The following is a 14,608-nucleotide window of genomic DNA, read 5'->3' as shown; positions in this document are numbered from 1 at the left end:
CTCGAAATGCAAGTGCCAAGAGTTACTGTTTTACTGTAGACAGGTCAAAGCTTTGTTTCCAAATTGCTATTGTTTTCTCTCTGCCTCCCAAATCTCAGAATCTCATTGTTCTCATCTAGAAAATAAAGTCTCAAAGGACATTAATGGCTTTAAATTTCTAAGATCAAACAACAAAACAGACCCGAGACACACAAGATGAATGGACAGATGGTGAATTCCCTCTGCCAGTTTCCTTTAGAGAGATACTACAGGCATCCGGTAGGAACTGCAGTTGCTGACAAATCATGAAAAAAAAAATCACAAGAAGCGAGAGATAGAAGGTAAACATCACCCAGATTCATCATCAGCTACCAAATCTATTCTGTGAGACAGCATCTCAAACTGGTTCTCAAAGTATAGCCCATGGACCACCAGGGGTCCCTGAAACCCTCTCAGGGGTCTGTGAAGTTAAACCTATTTTCATACAAATATTAAGTAGTCGCTTTTGTCACTGTGCTGACACTTGCACTGATGGTACAAAAGAAATGTGAATGAAACTGCTACCACCAAACAATACACCTTTTTATTGTATTCTTCACCCCAAGCACTCAGAAGGGGAAAAAAAGTCAGCTTCACTTAAACCTGTCCTTAATGAAGTGCTAAAAATTACTGACTTTATTAAAGCTTGCTCTTTGAATATACGTCTTTTTAATTCTCTGTATGACAAAAGGGAAAGCCCACATATAGCACTTCTGCTGCCTGCCCAAGCACCACGGCCGTCTTGAGGAAAAGCACTGGTGCAACTGTTGGAGCTGCAAACTGACCCAGCCATTTTCTACATGGAATGTCCAATGACAGACACATTGTGGTTATTCTGTCTTGGGTATTTGGCAGATATTCTCAAAAGTGAATGAAGTGAGCCTGCCATTTTCAGGAAAAGAACTGACAATATTTTTTGTCAATGATAAAATCTGAGCTTACAATCAAAAAAATTAGAATTTTGGAACACTTATATTTACCACCACGAGTCTGACAGCTTCCCAATACCTAAAGTAAATTCTGATGACACTGGTGATTATTAACAAACATGATTGTTTTTATATTGTAGAATAAAATGTGTTGATGTTTGAAAGATCAGGATAACTCAGTGAAACAATATTTTTCAAATGATTTTTTCATGATGTTAAGAAGTATGCATGGGTAGAAACACCCATTCAAAGTGAAAGACAGCACAATGGATTTTAGTATTGACAGAACAGAACACAAAAGCTCACTGGTACGGTTTCAGATTCTATCAATACATTGCAACTAACTTTAAGAAATTACCATCTTTTGGTGTAATATCAAAGAATAGCCATAATTATCTGAAATGGTTACTTAAAAACTCTTCATTTTTCCAAGTGTGTATCTGTGTAAGGCCAGGTTTTCTTCCTATACATCAACTAAAACACATCATAACAAATTGAACGCAGACAAAGATATGAGAATCCAGCTGCCTTCTATTAGTGAGACAGTAAAAAGATTTGTGAACGTGTAAATCAATGCCACCCTTGTCACTAAATTTTTTTTGCTTTGGAAAATAGTTATTTTTCATGAAATATGTTATTTGTGCTATATTATGTTTATTATTTTGTATTTATATATTTACATTAAATATTTATTGTTAAATAAATATTAAATTTTATTAAATAAGCATATCTAAAATTTATCAGTTTAAATTTCCAATATGGTAACATTAACAGATAAAACCCACATAAAAACTTACTGGGGCTCAAAATAATTTAAGACAGTAAAGGAGTCCTGAAATCAAAGAATGTAAGAACTGCTGGTTTAGATAACAGGCTTTAGATTTGGACATCTCCAGGTTCAAACCTCAGTGCTTCTCAATTGTGTGGACTTGAGCAAGATATTTAATTGTGGACTCTCAGTTTCCTCATCTGTAAAATGGAGGTTCAGAGGAAAAGGGCAATAATAAAAAGATTTCTGGAAGAAATAATACATCTAACTTACCTAATACAGTGCTTAGTAACAAATACAGTGTTTAATAAATGCCTAAATGGTTATGATCTTGAGGACTTGCAAAAAGCACCATCTAAGGATGAATTAATCGTAGGGTAGCTTGAGGCACACATACACGTGTTAAACCCCAGAGAAGACACTCGCTGCACATTCCCCAGCATCTTCCTCCTTCTACAGATCTCCTCCTCTCCTTGCCAACTTGCACCTCCTGCCTGTCACCTCACGCCCATTCTCCTCATCTCCCCCACTGAGATACAGTGAAGCAAGCACCTTTCAGGACGTCCATGACCTTGCACTCAGGATGAAAAGTAATTTTCCATCATAATAGGCAGTTTTACTCAAATGACCTACCTGCAAGGAGAGCGAGCCTACACCTCAGTTTCATGGACTAACACCCGCCAATCTGTCCCAACCGCCAGCGCCTCTCGAATCTTACCACCCCACATCCAAGACATCCCAACGCCCGTCTCCCAGTAGAGCACAGCCAAGCCAATGTGCTCTAACAGCGCTCGGCTCCCTTCAAAGGTATTTCAAGTCATCGCAAGGGCTTGCATTAGTCATAATCCAATTCTCCTTGACTGTTATAGTTCCTAAGAGTAAGTGAATGAGATTATTTCTAGTCCAATTCTTATTTCAATTTGGTTCCCCCCAAAAATTAATTATCTTTCTCACATGACTGTTCCATTTATAGAGTTTTAGGCTGACCCTTTTGCTTGACAAAGCTGTAGCTTGGAATGTCACTTCAGCAAAGCCCCAGATTTTAACCTTGGAATGCAAGCATATGCCAAAAATAATTTTTTTTAAAGACAAGTAGATTTTAAACGTAATTCTTCCTTTTAATTTCTGCAAATCATAAACTCCTAGGTAACAGGGTCCTTTTAGACAGAGAAGATAACATTCTCTGCATGGTTTTCCTTAGGGATATATTACACAACACTGTCCAATAATTATTACATATAATATTATTTTCAACAAGCATAACAACAAATAACAGCTATCATATATTGAGAGTAATTACTATGTATTAAACCCTGTATTAGGTCTTTCATAAGTTATCTCATTTAATCCTTACAACATTCCTATTAGATAAGTATTATTATCCTCATTTTATAGATGAGAAGTTAACTTAGGTCACATGATAAATACAGAGAGTTTATGTAACTTAAGTCTAATAACTGATAAGCGGGCATGGCAAAAATATGAGCCAAGATCTCTCTTACCCTAAGGAAAATGGGCACCCAATTACCTTTCTAATATGGTACCCCAAAGAGTGCAATAAAAATCTAAGGATTCCCTATGCAGCACCTTGCATTCCCAGAATTCCTCACTGTAGTAATTGATTATTTTCACATTATTTAGTAATTCTTCAGAAGATTTCCCAATCAAATACGGTCAAGCCAGTTAGTTTCCATCAAGAAAAGTCCAGTTCAGGTTTGGGTTTTCAGGACAGGCAAATCAGGTCAAATTCCTGGTGTGTGGTTTCACTCCATATAAGGTTATGCCAATAATTGGTTTCATAGAATCAGACAACGCACTTCCATGAATTTTTGTGCTGCTAAAGCCAAAGCTTTCCAAGTGTCTCACGTAGGTAGTAGACAAGGGGAAACTTCAGCTGGTGAAGATGAAAGAAATGCAAGAATCTTTCAACATGCCTAGAGTATCCTAAACAACAAACCACTCCAACTGCTTGCAGATTTGCACTGGCTTCCACCCAACCAGAGCTCTTCTACTCAGCCAACTTTATATTGGAAATGATCGTCTTGCCTTGGTATTTGATGGTCAATTTCACATTATTTCAGCAATGCTTGAAGAAATGCTTTTTGACAATTTGTAGAAATCCTGGCTGCAGCTCATGCCACCATTTTCAGTCAAGAAGAAGTGCCAAGAGTATGGGGTTGGACCCTACCAAATGGAATCTAGCTCCTGATCCACAAATACTGGAAAGTATTTGAATTTCCTAAGCTTTGGATGCCCAGCTATATTAAATCACCACCACTTTCACCCCCAATAGACAAACCTCATTGTTTTGATCCCAGAGTCCCGATTATCTTATTTCCTTTCAAGGAAAGAGCTGCCAGATTAGGCTAGATAAGAAAAAGAACATCGCATTTTGAACAAAACGTCTGGCTGGCTCTACAGCTGTAGACTTTGTGGAAGTCTCTCGCCTTCTCTGGTCCTTAATTCTTTTAATTTGTAAAACGAGGGTCTAGGTAATCCTAAATTTCTCTTCCAGTTCTATTTTCATGACACTCTGATCCACTGTTCTATAGCCCATTTTCTGGGACAAGGGTGATTATCAACCTTAGGTTAGAATCAGTTCATTTTCCAAATATTTCATTCTCAAGGTGCCAAACATGTGAAATTATCCTTAAGGAAATGAATATTCTCACCCAGGCTATGGAGCTATAAATTAACTTTGCATCTCTATGACTTAAAAAAGCTTATTCTGAAATAACTGCATAAAATAACCATTTGAATGGCTTATACCAAACATACTCAGAAGTAGAAGTAAACTGCTACTTAGGTAATTATTTTACAAAGATGCTGAAAAACAAAAATGTAATATATTTGTAAAACTTCATTTCCAATAGACCTATCACAGGGGAAAATTCTAAAAGATCTAAAGTCTACAGTCTTTCCCTTGCAAATCTCAAAGAATCAAAATCCAGAGGGGTTAAATGATTGCCAGATGTTAAACAGGTACTTTAGGAAGAATTGAAGCTATAAAATAAAATACTGACATCATTCTGCCTTAGAGAGAAACCTTATTTGAAGGTACTGTACAATTCTGATGATCTCAGGAGGGAGAGAGTGTGTAATGAAGTTGTACTTGGCTTGAGGCAAAGCAACCATGCTGGTGTATGATAAATTCTTCGAAATGCTTAGTGCAGAGATTCCCCAAACTTTACTTTCCAGTGTGGATTTACATTTCATGGTCCTGAAATTTGGGGATGTAGGAAGAAGAGACTCAGAACGAAGTATCTAAGTGCAAGGGGGTATGTCAAGTGACACCACTCCAGCTTCTGTCCCCTTCTGGCCAGGGAATTGAGAAAAGAATGAAGCAGCTTCAAGTAACCAGGTCAAAGACCTCCAGGGAAGGCTTCAAGATCTTCCAGGATCTCAGTCTACATGACTTGTCAGGGGTTCCTGACTTCCCAGGGAATCACTATACACACACCATCACTGCATCCAAGCAGAGAACTTTACAATTAGTATAAACATCCCAAATCAAGGACTGTCTGTCCTGCTTCTGATTCTTGTACAGTGAGCAATTCAAGAACTAAAACAAAGGTTCCACCCATCTAAACCTCAGTCTCAACTTATAACGAACAGTAAGGAAGCTTAATTCTTTGGATATGATTCAGTCACTCTGTAAAGTGTCCAAAAGCTTTAGAGCTAAAATGTTCAGTGGGCACACTTACCCAATATGGTTGGTTCTTAAAGAAATTTCCAGTTCTCTTAGCACTTGTGTGGACTCTTGAACACGCCGTCTGAATTTCTATAATTCAAGAACACATATTCTCACAAAACATATTTTAGCAAGTGCTATAACTGCAGCTTACTTGTAATAAGTTTAACAATATGAAAATATCTCTGCTTCTAAAGTGAGCTTCTCACACATTTCTTTTTGCGAAGCGCACAAATTTTTCTCATCGTAACAGTCAGCTTATGTGAAAGGACTGGGGAAAATGACTTATTTCATGTACTAAGTGTCTCTGAGTAAGTAGCTTATTTTTTTCCCTACCCCACAATACAACAATACTCACTGACATACCTATGTTGGGGTCCCTAAAATCACCCGTTTCGATGATTCGCTAGGGCTCACAGGACTCAGCATATAGTTGTCCTGCAGCTAGGATTTATTACAGCAAAAAGATGCAAGGTATAATCACCTAAGGGAAAAGGTGTGTGGGGTGAAGTCCAGAGGAAACCAGATACAAGCTTCCAAGAGTATTCGCCCATAGGAGTCATAAATGACAATATTCGTGAAATGCTGTCAACCAGGAAGCTCGTTAGACACTTAGTGCCTGGGGTTTTTACTGGGGGCTCATCACTTGAGCACTCTCTGCCTAGCACATACCAAAAGTGCCGCCTCCCAAAAGGAAAACCGGCATTCCGCATAAACCATGTGGTTGGCATCAACAGTTTGGGCACAATGAGTCATTATTAACAGGGAATTCTGGGAACTCTCCCGAAATCCAAGTCCCCAGTTGCCAACCAAGAGCCAAACTTGCAAGCAGGCCTTTCTAAGGTGGCAATCTCATACCTACTATGCTTGTTCTTTTCTGCATGACCTCACGTGGAAGGTCCCTCCTCTAGACACCTCCCTTCTACTTGAGGAATGTCCTTCCTCATTCCCCTGCCTATCAAAATCCCACGTGTCCTTCCAGAACTCCCTCAGGTCTCCCTTGGCCCAATGAATCCTCCTCTGATAGTAAATGTACTCATTTCTCTATCCTCTCGACTCCAAATAACCTCCAAGGAATCACTGGGTTGCACTGCACATGAGTTCTTTGGAACACAATTTCCTACAGAAATATTTCTTTACAGTCACTAAAGTCTTAGGCCAGTCTGGAAGAAGGCCATTTGATATGCAATGCCTTCTGAGAAGAGTTCTATGCTCTCTGTGCTAGAGACCCAAACCACCTTCAGGTTACACTGTTTTCAGGAAAAGCCTTTGAGAATCCTGGCTCAGGATGTTGGGGATCCTTCTCCTCTGCTCCCATGACTGCAGAAGGAACAGGGTCATCCAGCTCCAAAGACAAAGGCATCCAAGGGCAGGAAGGACAGGAGGAAGGTTAGAAAGGAGGATTCCGGGATGTGGGGAGGGGAGAGCCCTGCCACAGGCAGGCCCCGGTGCCCCAGGGAAGACTGGACCCCTGCTCAGCCCTGACGGGCTCCTGCTACCCTCTTCTCTTCTGGAGGCCCTTTACTTCTCCACCAGCTGCTTCTCACCGGAGCAAAAAGTCTCAGTTTTCCCGACTGCCATTCCTGAAGCACCCAAAGACCTTCTCAGGTGTGTAGCATCCGCGATATGTGAAATAAAAGCATCCCTGATGCCGAGAAAAAAGAGAGCCACCCCCTCTTTTGTCAAGAAAGGCTTAAGAAACAACAAAGAGTCATCCATAGGTTGGAGGGACATCCAAGCCCAGGGCTTCCTAGAGAGCCTTCCAGCAATGAGGACTGCCAGTGAGGTAGGGTCTATGGCCGCACAGCTGAGGAAACCATTTCCAGGTGTGCCGGATGCTTCAGAGGGGCCAGTCCCATGTCAGGGTCACAAGTCTTGGCTGTCTGCACATGTGGCCTTTAGGAAACGACTCAGCATTCCTAGCTGTGCATTATGCATAGTTCTGATTCGTTCCCTGCAGCCTGTGCTGGTTCCCTAACTGAGCCTTTGCTTCCTCAGGGCAAGGTCATCCCTCACTTACACTGTGAGCTACAAGGGCACCCAGTGTAGCACGGAGGACCTAACAGAGTGCGAAAGAGGATCTGCCGAAGGACTAAGAGGCATGTATCAAACCAAAATAACTCAAAACACTGAGATAAGAGAGGCGACAACAAGAGCAGATAACATTTATTAGGCTTTACTATGAGAGGCACTACACTTTTGCAACTGCAGGAAAACTGAGGTAGAACTAAACTGACTTCGCCCTGTATTCTATTCTCTTGGCAACCATTTGAATTTCAGCTGGTGGACTTTGGACTGCAGAGAAATCTTGGCATCCACTTCCCTAACACATGAACAACGGCTGCCAACACTCTGCACTTGTACAACGCACCCAGAATGCTTTAAAACACTTCAAAGGGAAATCGTGCGACTGTGGGAACCAGCGAACAAGAGCTGGGTACCACTTATTAGCAGCGTTCACCCTTCCCCCAGCCCTCTCTGTACACGGCAGGCCCAGGGAGGAGCCCACGGAGACAGCTGAGCCCTGGAGACCCGTATAATAGGGTTTCTTTTACAACTGCAGAGCCCACAGAGGACCAGACTCCTTTCTTCATGGCCTGTCACCTCTCCCCATGCCAGACATGAGCACATCCCCCCAAAGCACAGACTGAGAACCTCCTGGTATTAAATAAGGAGACTGGTTTGGAGAGATATCTAATTTAGGCTCTTCCTTCCCTGCCCTACAGGGTTTCACTTAAAACTACTTAGAAGAAAATCGAAATAGAAGATGCTTAAGAAATTTTTTTAGAAGACAGCAAATTAAGTATCTTCAATTCAATGTGAACAAAAGATTAATGAATGAAGTGCTTCAGGACTCCAGATGCAGTTAAGGGTAAACTCCTCAGCTTAGACTGTCTGGCTAAAATGGAAAGCCTGATTGGAAATCTCTTTCTCCCTGCTCTAATTCCGCTGAGAATCGTAAACTCATTTTAACTGCAAGCCATGCCTTACTCCAAGCAAAATCTCCTTTTTTCCAGGCTTTAAGCATGACAGTTATGGTGAGTGGAACAGATCATTTCCTACTGCCAGCTCCTGACAGAACTCTTAGTAAAGCAGGGATGGTTGATCCAACATCCACTTTATTTTTTTCTGAAAGCTGAATGACTGATCTTTTTTTTTTTTTAAACGTTTCTTTAATTAATTTATTTATTTATATTTATTTTTGGCTGTGTTGGGTCTTCGTTTCTGTGGGAGGGCTTTCTCCAGTTGCGGCGAGCGGGGGCCACTCTTCATCGCGGTGCGCGGGCCTCTCTCTGTCGCGGCCTCTCTTGTTGCGGAGCACAGGCTCCAGACGCGCAGGCTCAGTAGTTGTGGCGCACGGGCTTAGTTGCTCCACGGCATGTGGGATCTTCCCAGACCAGGGCTCGAACCCGTGTCCCCTGCATTGGCAGGCAGATTCTCAACCACTGCGCCACCAGGGAAGCCCCTGAATGACTGATCTTGAAAGATGAGGCTCAGGCCAAACACGGCCATTCAGGTGAATACACACGGCTAGGGCAGAGATTTCAGGAATGAAGGTCAGCCCAGACATCCTTTGTCTTAGGCCTCTTTATGAAGTTATTTGCGAGGAAGCAAAACACTTTCTGAGCAGCTGATCTGTTGTTGTTGTTCATTTTACATTTTACATTCCCAGGAATAATTGTTCCGAGGAAGAACTGGGACTGGGCCAGGAAGAATCCACCTCTTCTCTCCAACCATCTTCCTCCCCACGGGGCTTGGGGCTGGAGTCTAAGAAGCACTCTCTCGGAGTTTATGTATTTTCCTTTTTTAAAGAATTCGACAAATGCTGAGATAATTGTCAGGGGCTGGGACATTGAGTATACTCTCAGTCTTGTGTACGAATACGGCATTTCTGCCAGACTCAGCTCGGGATGAGAGTGCCTAATCCTGGGTCTGAGCTGTCCAGCCAGAAGGTTTACGAGTTGGGGGATTTCTGAAAATATTTCTCATACAGAATCTTGCTGCCCCTGTGCAAAAGAAATAGCCTAGTTTTGTTTTTTTTTTTCTGGGTTGTGTTTTGTGTATATGGGTAGGCCTTCCTTTAACCCTCTCGAATGTGATGAAATTGAAAGGTGCTATATCGTTGGAGAGGGGGACAAGAAAGAAACTAAGAATTAAGCAGCTGTCTCACTTAGCACACCTGACAGAAGCTCTTTTAAAAAAAGGAATGTGTGTGCCATAGTTATGAGGAGGGTATTAGGATACTTTGATAGGTACATTCTTAGAAGAGGAGGCTATGTCACATATGGCGCCTAGGCGACAGCGAAGGTCCACAAGCCATTTGCATCATCACTCCTAGACTTTATTTCCGCCTGTCTGCATAGTAACTTACAGGACAAAGGGCCAGGAAATGTCCAAAAGGAAATAATAGTTGTTCTCCTTTACTTGATTTCTTTCGGCGGGGGGTGGGCACAGTGTTTAGAATGTAAGCAGAAGATGCAGAAAAAGGAGCTTAAAAAATATATCTCAGAGCCAAGAGCCCTAGAAATAGTGGCTAACTAGGAAAACTGTGCCTTTCTGCTCTCATGAGTCACACACTGAAACAACAGAGGGAATTCAGCTCAAGATATTTTCAGGGCAGCCTTGAAAGCAGGAGCTGTGGAAGGTCAACCGAAAAACAAGTGCTGTCTGGTGACTAGCCCTTTATCCATCTTGAGCAAGGGCGGCTCTGCCCTGAGACATCCCAGGACTGATCCAGGCCCCAGGGCTGTGCCAGGCTACATGCTTTACCACAAGGCATCAGTTTAAACCAATTGTGTGGCTGCACAAAGCAGGGCTTGTTTGTAAAAGGAGAGAGTCCGCTGAGAATGGAATCAGCTATTCTCTCCTTACCTTCTTGGGGCCAGGGGCACGGCTGGGGCGGGGGAAGCCGCTAAAAGCATCAACACAGGATGTGAGTGCACAGCTGGGATGACAAAGCCCCAGTGATTTTTCAAGGTCTCTGGAAATGCACCAAGGCATGAAAGACAAGTATTCCCTTTGCTAGGCCTATTTTTCTGGGGCCCTGAACACCTCTGGACTGAACCTACCGCCCTGTGTAATTGCAAATGGCAGCAACTCAATAACCATCAGAGGTACATGACTCCCAACTCAGGAAAGTACTTTTAAACACATTCTCAAGCGAGGATGGCTTTTTTCTTTGTCTTTTCATGTTGTCCGGCTCCAACAACTCCAAGGTTGTTTTCCCAGAGGCTCCGGCAGAGGCTATAATGGAGAGGAAGGAAGGTCTCCTCCAGGGCAGGAGGATTCTGCCTGCTAATGAGGAAGCAACAACACAAAGTGGAAACAAATCCATCTTACCTTCCGGGTTACAGCTGGATCCAGATAGCCTTTGAGCTTTTGAATGTAAGTATGGGGAGGGTTCTTCACCTGGAATCGTTCCTGCAGGAAGCACGAAAGTAAAGTAAAAAGCATGAAAGCTCTGAAGGCATGACGGTCAGCCATATTCACACAGATTTATACTGCTGACCCAAAGCCAAAACGCATCTGCCGCATGACCGTGGCCCTGCAAAGAGTCACTGGTTTTGAATCTTTAGAGTCGATGTTCTTATCCCCTCTTTGCCTACGAGGAAACTGAAACTCAGAGCAGATCAGTCCTTCCCTAAGATGATGCAGCAAGTCAGGGGTACAAGTAGATTCAAACCCATGTTCGCCCAACTCTAGAGTCTGACCTGCTTTCTCGGTGGGGCTCTGCAGCTCTCTTTCTGGGAATAATGTTCTGCCCAACCTGTGTTCAGGGACCTCTTTTAGCAGGTCTTCCATCTATTGCATATTCTTTGAATATCTTCAGTGTTGGCAAATCTTTTTCTTTTGAATATTTATTTTATCTTTGAAAATACCAAAAATTTGTCTCAAACTAGATAAAACTAATTTGTTTCAAAAATGAGTAATGAGTCTATTGCTCAGAGACTGCGGTGAGTGTGTATTTGTGTGCATGTGTGTGACCATTAAGGTGTTCCTAAGGCAGTTTCCAAATCAGGAGACTTCAAAGTATTGTGAACAAAGGCATAATCATTGAAATAAGCATATAATATATATATATATACATACACACACACACAAAAAAAACACATATATGCCAAGGTGATATTTGAATGTAGATTGGGGGTGGGGCCCATGAATCTGCATTTCTAACAAGTTTCATGCTGACACTGTGGATGGACGGACCACACTTTGAGAAACTCATGCCCACGTGTATCAGGTTTTACAGACCATAATGTCCAAAGCAGAATAAGCAGGAGTAAGCTGGGCAAAATCCAAAGGCCCACACTATAGAATGGTAAGTACTATATTATAGTCATATAATGATATATGACATTCTGATAAAAAAGAACACACTGTATTGCATGGTTCTATGTGGATGGATTGTTGAGACAAAAAAGAACAAATGATTTCTTTCACAAAAGAGGCAAAATTAAATATTAACTGTTAGGGACACATATATAGGTGGTTTATACACACACACACACACACACACACACACAGACAAGAGGTGGGGGAGATTTGCATTAAAATGATAGTCAAGGACCAAGGAGGGGGAAGGGAAATACAGATTGATCCTGAGAGGCTGGCAATGTTCTTTTCTGACCCTAGAAGTAGTTACACGGACGTTGGTTTTATCTTACTTATTATGCTATTCTTAAGTTTCACAACCTTTCCTGTATATACACTATATTTAACAGACCAAAAAAGTTTACATAAAGCAGCCCCAAAAGGAAAAAAAAGATTTGTCATGAAATCAGGACAATTCTTATCAGGTACTTTTCTGCATACAACTCAAGAGATGTTTTCCTAGTAATTCTTTTTAACCTGATTATTGCTTATGCCAAAATGGAATTTTTTAGTATTTCACAACACTGACAATTGGTCAGTATGTTAAGCGTTTGTTTATTCCATATAAATTTGTATTTCTCCAATACAAGGAACCACAACATTCTTCCCAGTCCACTCAAGCCTTGCTCACTTACAGATTTAGAAATGCTTAAGATCGTCCTACTATTATCAAAAGATCATCTTGTTAGTGAAAATATACATTTTATTATTGTTTAATACTACTCTAAAATAAAAGAAAGTGGCCTAGAGTGAGACCAATACTTCCCCTTTATTTAAAAATGATCATGGTAAATTTCATAGTATACAAACTGTCTCTCAACGGAGCTGTTTTAAAAAATGGTCAGCTTATTATTTCTAATTATTCCCCCAACTTTCTATCCCACAAGCAATTTCTAATTAATGATTCACGCATATTCAACATCTCTGGTGCCATCACTGTGTCTATGTATCAAGTCCTAATTTTTTTAAACAAACACTATCACTTTACTAAGGGATCAGATAGGATCCAATGGCCACAGGGTTTTAGCAATAGCCCAGCTGAGGGCTAAAATAATCACAAAAAGTTCCCCAAAAAATGAACTGACAAGCTATCTATAAACCAGTTACTATTTCCAACCTTGTGTATGAAAATAGCTAATGCCAGAGATATACTGGGATATAAATAAAATGCTTTTTAATAATACAATCCAATTACCCCAATTTTTAAAAATCCCATGACAGAGACAACTCAACCTGTGCTCCATTCTACTACAGCAAATACTACCTACCTCCAAATATAAAGTTCCTAACACATGAAACTCAATGAATTTTAACTGTGGCTAATGCAGCATTTGCTTGAGGACCTAAAATTTGAAATCTGTGGACAGTTACTGAGAGATTTCTAATGTTTGTTCTTGCAGGCAATGTCTTCACACCATAAGAGCCATATTTATTCCTTTAAAAATAACAAAATTTAAGTAATTCCCTGGCAGTCCAGTGGTTAGGACTCCACACTTCCACTGCTGGGGGACTGGGTTCGATCCCTAGTCAAGAAACTAAGATCCCGCAGGGCACATGGTGCAGCAAAAAATAAATACATAAATAAATAAAACAAAATCTGGATGACTAGCATATAGAACATATTGACATTCACTCAACTAGTAAAATCCCATTTTTGACAGTCATAAATATAGCTTTCTCTGTTTCTTACTTAACATTGTGGTCACCCAGAAGGGCTTTCTCAAATAGACACATTTGCTGGTCCTGCTGACTTGATTAATTTCCTTATAATTAATCCCTTGAAATTATGGACAAGGTCTAAATTTAATAAACTCACACTTTTTCAAATGTGCTTAGCATTTGCTGTTGTGTTTTAGGCATTTTTTCTTCATGTGTTTGAGTAACTTACTAACATATTTCCAAGAAACAGAAAATGAAGAAAACTGATGCTTTAAAACACATCATACATCGTAGCTACTTCTCCAAAAACTGCACCTACCTCCAGGGATTCAAGTGAAACCCTTATGGAGGAAAAATACAAAGCCCCAGCTATTTTCCTAAAACTTGGGGGTTGATTGTCTCATCTCAAAAGGAGCTACTGTTTGAGTTATAAATCCAGCACCTGGCGCACCAAATCTTTTCAGTCTGTCTGTCTTCAACGTGGCCATTTGCACAACAGAAACATTTGTCGGAATACACTGGAGAATTCCAGCACCTTGCCAAAACATTTATTTTGAAGAACTCTGGATGGATTATTGGCATTATACTTATTTAAATTAATAATTTTTTCCTCTAAGTATTAGAATTTTAGATTTTTCACTGAAACCCAAAATTGCCTTGGCTTCTGGGACCGCTTCATATCCCACGTGCTATCTTCAATAACTAGTTACCATCACAGCAAGATCTTTTTTGATCCACTTCCTAGAGTAATGGAAATAAAAACAAAAATAAACAAATGGGACCTAATGAAACTTCAAAGCTTTTGCACAGCAAAGGAAACCATAAACAAGACCAAAAGACAACCCTCAGAATGGGAGAAAATATTTGCAAACGAATCAACGGACAAAGGATTAATCTCCAAAATATATAAACAGCTCATTCAGCTCAATATTAAAAAAACAAACAACCCAATCCAAAAATGGGCAGAAGACCTAAATAGATATTTCTCCAAAGAAGACATACAGATGGCCAAGAAGCACATGAAAAGATGCTCAACATCACTAATTATTAGAGAAATGCAAATCAAAACTACAATGAGGTATTACCTCACACCAGTTAGAATGGGCATCACCAGAAAATCTACAAACAACAAATGCTGGAGAGGGTGTGGAGAAAAGGGAACCCTCTTGC

The 14,608-nt window shown here is 40.7% G+C and overlaps 1 protein-coding gene across 4 annotated transcripts in view; it reads right to left on the bottom strand.

Moving 5' to 3' along the window:
• Positions 1-14,608, bottom strand: part of FMNL2 (formin like 2) — a 307,756-nt gene that overhangs the window by 92,999 nt on the left and 200,149 nt on the right. For all 4 annotated transcript variants that reach the window (XM_082464960.1, XM_082464962.1, XM_082464959.1 and 1 more), the window contains exons 3-4: positions 10,748-10,828; positions 5,421-5,497 (exon numbers count right to left, since the gene is read on the bottom strand). In XM_082464960.1, the coding sequence (XP_082321086.1) occupies positions 5,421-5,497; positions 10,748-10,828 (158 nt within the window). The remainder of the gene's footprint in view (positions 1-5,420; positions 5,498-10,747; positions 10,829-14,608) is intronic.

Source organism: Balaenoptera physalus (genome assembly GCF_965194825.1).
Source record: "Balaenoptera physalus genome assembly, chromosome: 6".
In the NCBI taxonomy this organism is placed as follows: Eukaryota; Metazoa; Chordata; class Mammalia; order Artiodactyla; family Balaenopteridae; genus Balaenoptera; species Balaenoptera physalus.
This window is presented reverse-complemented; position numbering and strand designations above follow the sequence as displayed.